The following is a 15,075-nucleotide window of genomic DNA, read 5'->3' on the forward strand; positions in this document are numbered from 1 at the left end:
GGAAAGGTAACTGAGTAGAAGCTGGGACTGGTTTGTGGCTGGTGTGTCAGCCTGCCCTGCAAGGATGGGAGCTGAGCATAGCCTCTTGCCTGGGAGCAGGTCACTTTAGAGCCTGCTGATAAAAACGAATAATCCTGATTCCCGTTCAGAAAGTAGACATGTTCCTTTAAATACCTTTATTTGTAAAACCGACCTTTTTTGGTTTTGTGTGTGTGTGTGCAACTTTAGTATTTTTTGTAGAACTCATGTCTTCTACTTTATTTCAGGTTTTACAGTGACTGATGCATACAATCAACAGACTCAGTTTCCACCCGTCCAACAGTTACAAGATTCTAGCACACTGGAGTCTCAAGCCCTGTCCACGAGCTTCCATCAGCAGAACTTACTTCCGGTTCCCAGCTCTGATACCATTAATGTAGTGAGTATTGCGGAAGTCTCATCATTGAGCAGATTCTATCTTATTCTTCACTGTAATTATTTAAAATTTGCTTACTTAAGAGGGCATGTTAACTTGCTGCAACTTGAAGATTGCTGCATCACCTGTGAAAACCTCAATGTTTATCAGATAGGGCTTCTGTTCCCTTAAAACATTTTCATTTTAAGATTCCATTCCCATGATGTGGCTTTACCTTTTTTGGTTAAATGTCAGGAAAGTCAGGAGAGTGTAACTGACTTCAGTACCATCTGAAGGATATCACATTGCTTTAGCGAGAAAACCTAAGCATTTTAATTTGTGGAATCTTAAAAGAAACGTGTTAGAATGAAAATATAATGAAGGCTGACATACTAAAGATACATATTTAAATGCATCATTTAAAATTTTCATCTCTTGTTCAAGTTGGAGGCATTTAAGTTTTTGTTTTGGTACTGATTTTGCCATTTTTGGAAATCTGTCAGTAGTGGTGAAAATGATTGGCAAATCAATTGTTTTCTTTCTCTCTTTTTTTTAATATTTACTTTTTAAATTTTTGGGGGGCTGTGTTGGGTCCTCGTTGCTGCGTGTGGCCTTCCTCTGGTTGCGGCGAGAGGGGGCTACTCTTGGTTGAGGTGCACGGGCTTCTCATTGCGGTGGCTTCTCTTGTTGCGGAGCACGGGCTCTAGGCGCGCGGGCTTCAGTAGTTGTGGCTCGCGGGCTCTAGGGCGCAGGCTCAGTAGTTGTGGCACACGGGGCTTAGTTGCTCCGCGGCATGTGCGATCCTCCTGGACCAGGGCTCGAACCCGTGTCCCCTGCGTTGGCAGGCAGAATTTTTAACCACTGCGCCACCCGGAAGTCCTTGTTTTCTCCCTTTAAAAGCCCCTGTGGGTAACTTTTGCCAAGTGGAGGACCTGGACCCTCCAGTGAAATTTTCAGAGCATGTTTTCCCAGCTCGAAGCTGCGTAATTGACAGTAGGCGCTGAATCTGGGTGGTGGGGGGCATGCCCCTCTGTGGCTTGCCTTCACTCGGCCCTCTGAGCAAGACTGCACACCCGCTCACTCGTGGCTTTTCGGGGCGGGTCCCGGAAGCCAGGGGAAACGCACGCACGCAGACAGGTTCTCCACTGTTCTGGCCCCTCCTGCGCCTGTCCCCCACGTCCTGAAGGTCAGCCTGCGCTCTGTCCGCTGAACATGGGTGTTTCCTGCAGATCTTTGCCCAGTCCCTGGGCTGCACCACCTGTGGCCGGAAAGTGTCGGGTTAAGGGGCTGCTGTCCCCAGGCCTGCTGCTCCTGGGCTGGGAACATGCTTTCTCCCCCCCGTGATTTTGTGACAAGCGAGGGGACTTAGTATTTTAAGAAAGCAGGCCGTTTTGTTCACTCTCAGTAAGAGTAGAGCAGATGAAAGAGTAGTCTCTTAATATACATAAAAAATATGGAAAGATCAGTTTCATGCTTGGTTAAACTTCGTATTAAAGCAAGTTAATGGAAAATAGAATAAGTATTTCTTCAGTAAAATTGGTATAGATGATTTTTGTTATTAATTTGGCCCAAATGATTGCAACGACCTAATTGAGGTTTCTCCCTTTTAAATCCACATTTATGAGTGTTCTTATCCTTAGCTGTTAGGTGTTTGTATTCATTCATAGATGTTCAAGCAGTCCGCTCTGTGCTTCTGCTACGTTTTAGGCAAGTCGTTTGATTCAGGAGTCATCCCAGCAGGAGCTGGAGCTGCAGGCGCCACGTCCCCCGTTCCTGGAGGACAGCGAGGAGCAGAGCCGGCGCTCCTACAGGTATGCACGCTCCTCCGGGTACGTGCGCTCCTCCGGGTACGCACGCTCCTACAGGTACGCGCGCTCCTCCGGGTACGCACGCTCAGACCGCAGCCCGTCCTGCTGCGCCCAGCGCCCACCTGCACCATTCCTGCAGCTTCACAAAAGCTCTGGGAAACAGGGTCTATTGTCACCCCCGTTTTTATAAAGAAAGTATCTGAGACCAAAGAGACTCACTTGCTAAAGCTTCTACAGCTGGTCAGTGACGTGGGCGGGGTTTGGATGCAGCAGCCTGTGCCCGTAAACTACTCTGCTGTAGCTTTCTGTCCCCACTCTAGGCCACCGTTACTGTGTCTTCAGAGATAACTTGGATTTATATCGTGCCTTTTTGTCCAAGGCTCTTTGTGTGTTTCATATATAACCTCCTGTTACTTTAGTCACACTTCCATTTATTCCATTATTCATACTTGTTGAATAATGTTTAACGTGGGATTTTGCATCGGTATTTTTAAGTGAGATTAGTATAATATTTTCTTGTGATTCCTTTGTGACATCTGCTTGGGCGTTCCTGGACTTCTGGCCATTCATTCATTCATTCCCCATTCGTTCATTCAACATTTATTAAGAACTTGCTGCTGTGTGCTGAGCTGTGTGCTCTGTGTACCCTCCTGTCACAGATTAAAACCTGGAAATGGAAAAAATAGGGAAATAAAATGGAATAAGCTTTCAGAATTTAAAAAAATTTTTTAATAATATGTGAATAGGAATTTTGAAATTTATAATTGTTTCATCCTTAATTTTAATATATTTCATAGCAACTGAGAGGAAAATAACACTACATACTTATATGTTATTCAAAATAGCTCTAGTAACATCTGTTTGGTAAAGTATTTTATCAACTAAAGAGTATACGAACTGACATTTCCAAGTGTCTAGACTCAGAGGTGATTCTGACCCTAATGCAGCGGAAGGGTTCACAGCGTCTTATGACTTGGTAAAGAAAATAGCACCTAATAAATTCCCTGTTATGTTTAAAGGAATAGTTCGTAGTTAATCGAATTTTATTTCTCCTGGAGGATTGCTATAGGTTTTACTAACTTTGAAATAATAAAATATGTTTAAGGGTACAGTCTGAGCAGAATTTGATCTAACAAGTTTTTCTTCCTAGTATTTCAGAGTTTTAAATGTTGGAGAGCATACCTGGTTTCTGTAACGGTTATGCCTGATTGTTTACTGATTGTTGGTGAAGAGTGTTTGCTTTTCTTCCCTTCTCAGGTGTTGCATTTGTGATCATGCTGTGAATTAACATGGTCTGTGTTGTGTGTATAGATGTGACTATTGCAACAAAGGCTTTAAGAAGTCCAGCCACTTGAAGCAGCACGTGCGGTCACACACCGGGGAGAAGCCCTACAAGTGCAAGCTCTGTGGACGTGGCTTCGTTTCCTCTGGGGTCCTCAAGTCCCACGAGAAGACACACACAGGTCATTGTCTGCCTCGCACTGGATGTAAACACAAGGAAAACCATACGTGATTCTAGAGCATATGAATTCTAGCGCATTTTCGTCACACCCCTCGGGGCCCCCAGCCCCAGGCAACCACTGACCTGTTTCCTGTCCGTGTGGATTTGCCTGTTCCGGGCTCCTCCTGTAAACGGAACCATACGACACGGTGCCCTTTGTCACTGGCTTCCCTCACTCAGCACGTGTTCAGGGTCCACCCGCGTTGTGGCACGGGTCCCACTTATTTGTACAGCCGACTGGTAGTCCACTGTGTGGAGAGGCCGCGTTCTGCTTGTCCGCTGCTCAGCTGTTGGACAGCTGCGGTGTTGCCGTTTTTCGGCCGTCAGGAGTAATCTTGGCCATGAACGTTTTGTGCATCTCTGTGTGGATGCACGTTTTCGCTTCTCTGTTTAGGAGTGGACTTGCTTGGTCATACGCTAGCTGTTTAAACCTTGGGGTTTACCAAACCAGAGTGGCCTTTCCAGAGTGGCCGCACCATTTTCCTTGTCCACCAGCAGTGATTTCACATCTTGTCAGGGCTTAGTATGGTCTGTCTGCTTCATTATGACCGTCCGTCTTCTTAAAATAACCTCTTCTTGAAAGACCCTCAATTCCTAAAAATTGGGGACCACAGCAAGTACATGCTCTTCGGTTTTGCAGCTTGTTGAGCGCATCTTTGCTTTGATTGCGTATGGTTTTCAGGTAACGAACGTGTTCTGACCCCGTCTCTGCCGTCACAGGAGAAAAGGCGTTCAGCTGCAGCGTCTGCAACGCTTCCTTCACAACCAACGGCAGCCTCACCAGGCACACGGCCACGCACATGAGCATGAAGCCCTACAAGTGTCCGTTTTGCGAGCAGGGTTTCCGAACCACAGTTCATTGTAAAAAGCACATGAAGAGGCACCAGACGGTCCCCTCGGCTGGGTCAGCACCGGGAGAGGCAGAAGGAGGAGGTGTGGTCCCTTTGTTGATTCAGGTTTATCATCAGCCGATGCTGAAACTTAGTGATTAACTCATTTCAGAGGTGATTTGTACCAGTATGTTAACTTATTTCATTTTCTGATTATGAAAACAATCATAATTTGCTCTTGCTCTTTGAAAGAAAGATTCAGGGAGGCACGAAGAGGAAAACTTCTTACCTCACTGGTCACCAGGCACCAAAATACCAGCATCCCCGCACAGGGCAGGCTGTCGCCCACGCACGCACGTACGCACGCGTAGGTGGACCTGAATTCCCGATTAGGAAATCACGTTAAATGCAGTGTTGTCGTCTATGGGTGTTTATTACAGGCGAATTTGAGATTAGTGAGCACGGATGTACATCAGTTCTAACAACTGCACGGGGTTCCATTGTGTTTCATTACACAGTTTCCTGTTGCTGGACGCACAGTGGCTGCCCAGTGCTGCAGTGTAACAGGAAGAGCTGGCGGTCAGGGGGCTTTAACCCTCGACGCTGTGCTTATTCACCACGCACACTCTCATCTGATCGACACGAGATACCGTGAAGCTAACTTAAACGGTAGACGAGCTGATGGCCCCAGTTCCCACACCAAGTATAGTAATCCCAGGAGGATTATTTTGTGCTTATGCTTTTTGTACCTATGAGACGATTTCTTTCTGGCAAGTTCCAGAGTGAAATTACAGCGACAGAACGTGCACCTTGCATATTCTGACACATGGCGCCAGTGCACAGCGTTTTAAATTTTTTAAACGACCTTGTTCCATACGCAGCGTGAGTTACGCTGTTGATAGTTTACACGGTGTCCCGGGGCCTGGGCTCCTGTCTGTGCTGCGGCCAGCACTGTGCGCCTCACGCCCTTGGCACTTGATGCTGGCAGAGTGAGCGTGCTGAGATGGGGGCGCGACTCGGAGGGCCATCCGTCAGTTTTTAGTTCACTGTTTTGGTTCTGACCGCCGTCCATTTTGCTGTTTAGTGTTTCTGCTGTTTTTTAAAAAAATTTTCTAGCCATCTGTGGAATAATAAAGTCCCCCTGTCCCCCGTCCCCTGTCCCCAGCCAAACCTTTTTTTCCTCCTCAGTTACATTTTAACAGCAGCTTATTCTTTTTTTTAATGGATGTAAATATATCCTTACATTTCACTGAGAGAATACTTAAACATAACATTTGTTTAAGTGTTTTTTTTTCCTTTCAGTAAGTCTTTTTAATTGGTGGGTGTTGGCTAATTATCAGTTTGGTCTCTTCCTTTGGGCTGCTCATCTTCTTACGCTAATTCACTTTGCGCCCGTGTTGATAAATGAACGTCTGTGTGTATGAGTACTGTTGACGCGTGCGGACACTGACCCTGTCGGAGCCCACTGCCGGCCTGCTGGCAAGGCTGGCAGGAGACGGGCAGCCACGGCATCTGCCCTTGTCGGTGACCCCTCCCCCGAGGCATGGCCTTTCCGCCCTGACCAGCTTCTCAACAGACAGTGGTGGGGAAAAACCCTTTACCATCCCAAATATAGCCTCACTGAGTTGCTAATTTTAACCTTACATATTTAAGTTAAATGTTTAGTATTAGTTGTTCTGTTACAACTTAGTTTTTTTATTAGGATTTGATCCTTTTTCCTACATTTTGTTTAGAGATGGGTCTGGAGGAAGAGGAAGACAGTTCTGAAAGAAATGTGTCTAGAAAGGCTCGCCCCGAGGTCATCACCTTCACAGAGGAGGAGACGGCACAGCTGGCCAAGATTCGGCCGCAGGAAAGTGCCACCGTCTCAGAGCAGGTGCTGGTGCAGTCGGCCGCCGAGAAGGACCGCATCAGCGAGATGAAGGACAGGCAGGCAGAGCTGGAGGCCGAGCCCAAGCACGCCAACTGCTGCTCCTACTGCCCCAAGAGCTTCAAGAAGCCCAGCGACCTGGTCAGGTGCGGTGCAGGCCCCGCTGCCCCGGGGTGGACGTGCAGTCTGTGCGCTCCTCTGCAGCCCTTGCTGTGCTGTCTGAACCTGGTGCCTCTAGAGTGGCTCCTTCCTTTCTTGAGTTCTGGTTTCAGGCCCGTGTGCGCTTTGAGGCTTCCTTGCGAGCTCATTCAGCACGTTAGCTAGAAGTTTGCTTGCTCTGTGGGTTGCTTGTGCTTATTTCTGTGTGACGGTGGTAGCAGTAAAAGAGAATTAAAAATCATTTCCTGAGGCAGACGCGGCGCTGAGCCCAGCCTTGCAGGCGCACAGAACAGCAGCGGGTTCCTGCCCGCCCCGCTGGGCGACCGGTCCGTATGGCGCGAGGCTCGCTCGCACGGGGAGGTGGCCCGAGCGCTGGGGGTCGAGGCCACGTCAGCCGCGAGGCGGTGATTGACGTGCGGTCTGGCGGAGTGGCGGAGGGCAGCCGGCAGCCGGGCTCCAGGAAAGAAGGCCGAAGTGCAGCGCTCTCTTAAAGCATTTGGAGGCTTCTCGTTTACGGTGCGGGGGGGGGGGGGCCGGGTGGGGGGGCGCTCGTCTTTTGCCTCAGGAGGTGGAACTGCTGGGTGAGAGGTAGAGGGTGACTGAAGGGAGGAGCCGTCGGGATTTCAGGGCGGGTAGTAATAGAGCCGGCGGCTTCGGAAAGCCAAACGGGCGTCTTCCTGCCCCTCTGTCGCACAGAGCCCTGCACGTGACGGGAGGGCAGGCGGGCTGCCGAGAAGCTGCTAGGCTGGAAGTGCTCGTCGCGTAAGCGCAGCCAGCAACCCCTGCCCTTGTGTTCCTGCCGGCCGGGAAGGGACGTGTGCCAGCGAGAGAGGGACGGGTAGACGGGCGAGGGGCCGTGGGCACGGCAGGCCGAGCTGGGTCGCGGGGCCGAGACGGCGTCGTGTCCCGGCGGGTGGGGAGGAGGAACGAGCTAAGAAGATGACGGCGTGACTCCGAGGCCGAGAGTGAGACGCTGGAACCTTCAGCTATGGAGAGGACCGGGCGGGGGCCACAGGGGAGCAGCGCGCTGGCTGTGGGGAGGGGCAGGGCCCCAGCGGGAGGCAGGGGTGCGAATCGTGGATGAGGGCGTCGTGCTGGGCAGCCCCGGGGGCGTCCTCTCGCCACTGTGAAGGCCTGCAGCGCGTGGCCGGCGGGTGGTGCTGACGAGCAGCCAGCCGGGCCAGCAGGTGAGCCCCGGAGGCGGGACTGCTGACGCCTGCACCCCCCCCCCCCCCCCCCCCCCCGCCCCGTGAGGGGGCGAGGCGGCAGGTGCTCCTGGAAACGAGAAGCCTGCTGCGGCCTGGCAGCCCACCTGCCTTCTCCTTCTGTCCTTCATTTAACAATCGTTCGAGGCTCAGCTGCCCCCACTGTGTACTGGACAGGTGTCCTGGTGAAGCGAACCAGGACCGAAAACAGCGGAGGAGGCAATGAAGGGAGAACCTTCCCCTCCCCAGAGACAAGCGCTATCAGCAATTTCTTCTGTGTGTTTTTTCAGAAATGTCTACACATACGTCAGCATTAACTTCTGCAGTTCTGGTCTTGGTTTAATTTTTACATATCGTGGGGTCTCAGACAACTTTGTCGGTACCTGCCCACCTCTTTCATCCTTCATCGCGACGTCTTGTTCTGTCGTGTGGGCATCCCAGACCCCTGTTGATGACTGCCTAGTTTTCAGTGTGGAAGCACTAGGCCAGCCCCACTGTCCTGTGCTCTGTGTGCACCTGTGTGGGCGCCCGGGGTCAGTGCTGATGGACACACCCACTGGCCTCGAGGGCTGTGCCGCTTACATCCCCCAGCCTCTGGGCACCTGCTCCCAGGCCACCCAGCTGACGGTGGGTCATCATCAGACTGATAGGAAAGGGGTGGCTTGTCATTTTAACGTGCTCCTTTTAAATTCTGAGTCTAGGGAATACCTTTTCATGTGGCATTTGGGTGCGTGTGTTTCTTCTCTACGCTGCCTGTGTGTTGCCTGTTTTTCTGCTGTGATATTTCTTGTCTTACTGCCGATTTGTAAGATTCTCTTTGGTTTTCAAGAAAGTTAGCCTTGTTTTCATTGGTCTTGCAGATTACTTTGTTGTCTTGTGGATTTGTTTATGGTATTATTTATATAGAGTGAAGCTTAAAAGTTTTGCTAAATTTATTCAGTACATAGTCACGCATAATTTTTATTTATATGGATAGCTATAAATTTTAAATCATGAAGTTGTTTGTAAATGCGTATAAAGTTAAAAAGAAAGACACTTAATTGCAAATGCTTTCTGGCTAGGCATGTTCGAATCCACACTGGAGAAAAGCCATATAAATGCGATGAATGTGGGAAGAGTTTCACTGTTAAATCTACCCTAGACTGCCATGTGAAGACTCACACGGGTAAGAACAAACACCTGCACTGTTGGTAGATGCCTTCCGACAGCACTTTATACTTGTTCCTATGTATTTTGCACACATACTTTCAAGATGATAGGAAGCTTAAAAATCAGGAGCCACGAAGAAATGAATATAGAAGATTTGTGATTCCCAACATGGAGAAAGTGATCTCTGACACCAAAGGAAAGGATCTAGGTCTCAGATGTGGCGTTATAAGTTGTCTCACTCAGAGTTAAATACCTGTGTCAGAAAGATTAACTCTTAGTCTCATTCAGGCCAGAGATTCAGTTTGTTGAAATTTTGTGAAAACTGGGGATTTCACAAATCTGATTACACTTACCGGGTAGCAATTCTGTTTCTGTGGGGGGAAAATCTGATAAAGGAAAACAATTAACGTCCAAATTTCATGGCCATTTTCTTCATCTAATGTGAGGAACTGAAGGATAATCATCCTAAGTAAAACGTACTCAACCTTTGCTTCTTGATTCTGCACGGTGCGCCCTCGTGGGTGAGAAGGCGGGCCCTGGGCCTCTGCCCGGTTGGAGTCTGTCCTCACTTGTGAGCCACTTCTCTGACCCGCCCATCCCTCGTGTGGAAAATGGGGCTAACACGAGTACCCCCCCCACCCCACTCCCCCCGCTGGGAGTTTAAATCGCCTAGAAAAGTAAAAGTAGCACCTGGTAAACACGGAGTAAATGTTAGCGTTGTTAGGACGTGTAGGATTATGATTATCAAACCAATTTACACTCTGAAGTTTTGGCCGTAAGCAGAATTGACCAAGGGAGTACAAGTGGAATTTCACACATAGGCGTAAAGCCCTGTGATTCTTTTCTGATGGGTTCGTGTGTGGAATTCAGTAACCAGATACACGAAGTCCTTCAGCTGCCTATTCTATGGACAGTTCTTCTGTTGTTTCCTTAGGATCTGTGCTTGACCCTCCCCTGCAGCCCTGGGCGCTGCCGAGGGTCGGGAGGGACCCGCTTTAGCAGCTTTGCGTCCCGGGTCTCGCGTGGTAGCTCACGTGGCAGGTGCCGGCGACACTCAGGACGCCTCCTGCGCACCAAGCCTCCGTGTCGGCTCCCGGGTGTCAGGACTAGGAAGAAAGTCTCTGGGAAGACACCTTCCAGGGCTCCCTCTCAGGTGACTTCTGAGGCCCCGAGCAGTGTGAGGGGAGCAGGCGCCGCCAGTCCCAGGGCGAGTCGCCGAGCCCGGCCCTGGGCACAGTCCGTGTTGGTTTCCGGGAGCAGGAGAGGGAGACAGGGACGGGCCGGGCTCTCTCCTTGCAGAGGCTCCAGGGCAGGGTAGGGGTTCTGACGCCGCGCCCAGTCCCGCCTGCCTGGCCTTCTTCCCCCCGCAGCCCGTGTGTGTTAGAGGACTTGGCGCCCCAGGAGCTGGGCACGTGCGCCCGGAGCGCAGTCTGCCAGGCGGCGTCCACCTGTGCCGGCGGCTCGGGCTCCCCTTTGTCAGAGAAGACCTGTGAGGCGTGAGCTCACGCTTCGTAAAATCAGGGAGGGAGCAGAGCCCGAGATGCAGGGCGGGCCCCCGCTTCCGGCAGGGCTTGCCGTGCCTCTGTGTCGTGGAAAGACTGAATTCGGATCCTCGACAGTGAACTTCGCTTACTTTTAAGTTTCCCAGCCACCGGCCCTCCGGAGCGAGGGGCCCCGGGGAGCGCGGGGGTTGGTGGACGCAGCGCGGTGGCAGCCAGGCCGATGGCCGACGGGGGCGAGCGCTCGGCCGGCCCGCTGACGCTCGGCTCCTTCTCCCAGGTCAGAAGCTCTTCAGCTGCCACGTCTGCAGCAACGCCTTCTCCACCAAGGGGAGCCTGAAGGTCCACATGCGTTTGCACACAGGAGCAAAGCCGTTCAAGTGTCCCCACTGTGAGCTGCGTTTCCGCACGTCTGGGCGGAGGAAGACTCACATGCAGTTTCACTACAAACCGGACCCCAAGAAAGCCAGGAAGCCCGGGCCCCGGGGGCCGCCGGAAGGGCCGCAGCCCGTGAGCGCGCCCCCTCCGCCCTCCTCTGACCCCAGCGTGTTCATCATGAACAGCCCCGTGCTGGCGGGGCAGCTGGACCAGAGTCTGCTGCAGCAGGGCCTGCTGGGCCAGGCCGTCCTTCCCGCCTCCGTGTCCGGTGAGTAGGGCTGACAGGCACCAGGGCTGTCGACGCCGGGATTGGGGGTGGGGGCGGGGGCGGCGCGACCTTCAGCCTCAGGACACTGCCCTTCCTGAGGGTTTCCCGCGGGGCCGCGGGGGGTTGAAGTCCTGACTTCCAGACGCAGCTGCCTTTCCGTTTCCCATTCTTTCTGACGTCACGTCTGCATTTCACGCTTCAGCTCTTTGTTTAGTTTGATGGGCTTAAACCTGTTTCCTTTTTAGTAGTCTCACAAACTTAATAGCGAGACGTAATTTATAGCTACCCGTGAACCTTGTTTTTCATATACGAGAGTTATCCAGTTGCTCTTGGGTCACACAGTATTTGAAAAGCATTAAATTTTAGTCAGTTGGGTTTTTTGTGCACTCACAAATAACGTAGCAACTGTTAATAGCTACTGGACATCTTAAGTGGCTTTCTTTCAGTTTCGTGACCCGTGGCGCAATTAAAGCATAATAAGACAAAATAATAGCGTTGTTTTAAATCTTGGGCTACTCAGTGTGATCTCTTTGAGCCTAGTGTCCTGATGTGTTTAAAATGGATAATATTATTTTCTATTTCACAGGGTTTGTTTTGTGACGATTAAATTAGATATGTACGTGCCTGTGTAAAGTAAACATTAGTATTTGTTAGCTAGGTCATGTCGATATGTATTTAGAACTTCTGTATTTAGAAACCCAGTGCGTTTTTCCTGTTTGAGAAAGTGTCTGGTACGCAGTCATTCCTGTTCTTCCTCTGCAGCTGGTGGCGACTGGACAGTGTCTTTGACAGATGGAAGCCTGGCCACCCTCGAGGGCATACAGTTACAGCTGGCTGCTAACTTGGTTGCACCCAGCGTTCAAATCTCTGGGATCGACGCTTCCAGCATTAATAATATCACACTACAGGTGCGACGCCCGCCAGGCTTTTCTGTGCTTTCAGGTGGTGTGAGTCGCACTCAGCGTGACCTTTCCATCACAACAATCTCTGTGCTTTCAGATTGACCCAAGCGTCCTGCAGCAGACGCTACAGCAGGGTAACCTGCTTGCTCCGCAGCCGACCTCGGAGCCCGGCCTGGCCCCGCAGCACAGCTCCCTTCAGACACCAGACAGTACGGTCCCGGCCAGTGTGGTCCTCCAGCCCATCTCAGGCCTGTCCTTGCAGCCCACGGTGACGTCTGCCAACCTGACCATAGGCCCGCTCTCGGAGCAGGATTCCGTGCTGACCACCAGCAGCAGTGGTGAGAGCTGCCGCTTCGGTTGAGTGTGACAGCTGGAGTTTTGGCTCGCTGCTGACAGTCACAGATTTGGTTTGGGGACACTGGGATGCTGTTTTTTTCTCTTTATAAAGCTTAACGAATAACTGTCCTAAGAATAAGCTTTTCTGATGATAAGTGATGTTTAGTCAGTATATGCACAGAGATTATTGCATTCATGGAACCGCATAAGGCTGTTTGTCTGTTTGTTTGTTTTTAAATCATTTTAGTTGAAGGAATTAGAGATGACACTGTATTTTGAATCCTTCTCTTTTTAAAGTAACAGTTGCACTAAAATATTTTAATATGAAAAAGGAGGAAATGATTATTTTTTTAAGCCCAGCTTTGTTCTGTTTTATAACGATGACCAGGGACGCAAGACCTCTCTCAGGTGATGACATCACAAGGCCTGGTGTCCACCTCCAGTGGGCCCCACGAGATCACCCTGACCATTAACAACTCGAGCCTGAGCCAGGTGCTGGCGCAGGCTGCTGGGCCCGCCGCTGCGTCGTCCTCGGGGTCGCCGCAGGAAATTACCCTGACCATCTCCGGTTAGTCTTAAAATTTTTTAAATCCTTTCACCTGCAGTTTAGGTAACTCTTTTTTTGTATCTTTTTCCTGCAAGACTGAGCTTTGCCTAAATCCAGTGCCTCAGGAAGTGTTTGTAATTTATGTGAGAAACTCCAGTTTAGTGAGAATGATATCCTGCAGTTCCCATCTGATACCAGGGATTAAACATGGTGGTTCCTCATGGCACGTCCAGTTTGAGCCAGTTAGCTTTGTCAAATATATTTTGTTTAGCCAAGAGTAGAAAACCATGGCTTCATGATTCTTACCGTGCTCCTTTGAGCTAAAGGAGTTGAATCGGTATAAGTGGTTACACTAGGAGATTACAGATACCTACCCCCCTGACCTTTTCAGAATTCTTCTCAGATTATGTAGAAAATTATGGTAGAACATCGACAACTAGGTAAGTGGGTGGAAGACACCCTTTGGCAGCCCAGGCCACCGAGGTTGGCGAGCTGATCCTCCGTGTGAGTCACCAGCTAATGTGTTCCCTGGTCCAGGCCTGTGATGCTCACGGTCACTTCTTCCCCTTACAGAGCATTAATTCTCACAGTATGTTCTCATCTGAGTGAGCTTGGAGCATATTTCACAGGTGCGTTTTGCCCACGCGGCTCTTAGCTGTGAGCTCTTCATGTTAACTGAGTGGTTCTGAAATTCAGCGACAGTCTCTCTGACCCTGGCAGTGCACCAGGTCCTATTCTAGTGACTGACAAATAGTAACTCATTTAAGTCTCACAACAACCTTATGAGACTGTTGGTTTTTTTTAAAAAGAAAAGAAAAACATTTTGCTGGGGTCAAAATAACCTCCCTGGAGACACAGTATGGCGGCGGCTAGAACACTGGGCCGACAGCCGTGTGAGCGGTCAGTGTAGTTATTACCTCTGTTGCCTGAGATTTCTGCAAAAACCGTGATTGGAAAAGAAAGAGGAGTTATTGAGAAGAAAACCAAAAGCTTTCTTTCTTAAGGGGTGTCTTTATTCCTTTCAATTTATGTGAGAAGTTTGAGGAACTATTCCTGGATGGAGCTTTGCTTCTCGATGACACGCAGTGGTTTTTAGATGCTAACAGGCAGCAGAAATTAACTTTGAATTTTATCTAATTCACTAACTTTCTTCTTTTTTATTTAATATATGTGTATTTATATTTATATTTATATATATATATATATATATATATATATATATATATACACATATATATTTGAATTTTAATGTTGGAAACATGGAAGAGTTATTTTCAGAAAGCTGTTTTGTTGATCGAATTATCTTTTTTTGCATAATCTCAATATTTGAGGGGTTGTGCTGGTCCTATACAAAAAGCACATAATGTGGGATTCTTGTTTATAGTTCGGCAAATGTGTTTTTGTGTTTGTGGCTTGTACTTCTGTCTCTCCCATGTTTTCCTATTATCGGTCATTTAGTTATTTTATTGTTAATTTTTAGTGTATTAGGTGAATATAACTGCAATTAAAAAAAAAATAGCTTAAAAGGGTTATCCTAGGAGAAATCTTTGTCAGTTGATGAAATAAGGGTTGCCCAAACTCTGGGCTTAAGATTTCTTATTCCTTTACTTCTCATTATTGTGTGTAATGAGAATTGGCTGTGGGGACTCCTAACTCAACATTTTCTTATCCCATTCTGAGAAGTCTAGAAAAACTTTTAATTTGTGGTCACCTGTGGAAAGCATCTAGCTGTGCTACAGAAATTTTCGGTTATTTTGTAGAATGCTCTTTTTTCCATGAATGCACAGAATTATAAATGCTTATGAATGCTAGAATGCAAATATTACTTCAATTGAGGTGTACAGACCTTTAGCAATTCATAAGCTGTTTGGGAAAAAAGTTAGACATTGGGTAAAAGGTGAGGAGAGTCCTCAGTCTCCCCCAGTTATCTTGTACAGTAATAAAAGTCCTCTTACCTGATGTCTTTAGTCTAGTTATTAATAAAAAGCCACATCAAGCAGAGAGTCAGAAAAACGATGCCTACACGATTTTGAGCATTTATCCAGCAGGTCTTTGAAAATGGGTCTGCTCTGCTGGTGGGAGTTCTGCACGTTTTATTTTGCCCACATTTCCACCCCTGTTGCACAGCCTCATTCCCCAGTTCTGTTTCTCTAGCGTGGCATGAGGGTGTTGGTGATTATGAAGCTGAGTGCAGCATCCTTTTGTCTTTTGGTTTTCATTGAAACAGCT

At 49.0% G+C, this 15,075-nt stretch overlaps 1 protein-coding gene across 4 annotated transcripts in view; it reads left to right on the top strand.

Annotated features, from left to right (window-relative positions):
• The window catches only part of ZNF236 (zinc finger protein 236), a 97,144-nt gene that overhangs the window by 59,573 nt on the left and 22,496 nt on the right, over positions 1–15,075 (top strand). For all 4 annotated transcript variants that reach the window (XM_068563058.1, XM_068563055.1, XM_068563056.1 and 1 more), the window contains 10 exons: positions 267–418; positions 2,102–2,205; positions 3,514–3,665; positions 4,424–4,636; positions 6,267–6,549; positions 8,829–8,932; positions 10,696–11,061; positions 11,824–11,969; positions 12,061–12,301; positions 12,688–12,867. In XM_068563058.1, the coding sequence (XP_068419159.1) occupies positions 267–418; positions 2,102–2,205; positions 3,514–3,665; positions 4,424–4,636; positions 6,267–6,549; positions 8,829–8,932; positions 10,696–11,061; positions 11,824–11,969; positions 12,061–12,301; positions 12,688–12,867 (1,941 nt within the window). The remainder of the gene's footprint in view (positions 1–266; positions 419–2,101; positions 2,206–3,513; positions 3,666–4,423; positions 4,637–6,266; positions 6,550–8,828; positions 8,933–10,695; positions 11,062–11,823; positions 11,970–12,060; positions 12,302–12,687; positions 12,868–15,075) is intronic.

The sequence above is a fragment of the Eschrichtius robustus genome, chromosome 14, assembly GCF_028021215.1.
Source record: "Eschrichtius robustus isolate mEscRob2 chromosome 14, mEscRob2.pri, whole genome shotgun sequence".
In the NCBI taxonomy this organism is placed as follows: Eukaryota; Metazoa; Chordata; class Mammalia; order Artiodactyla; family Eschrichtiidae; genus Eschrichtius; species Eschrichtius robustus.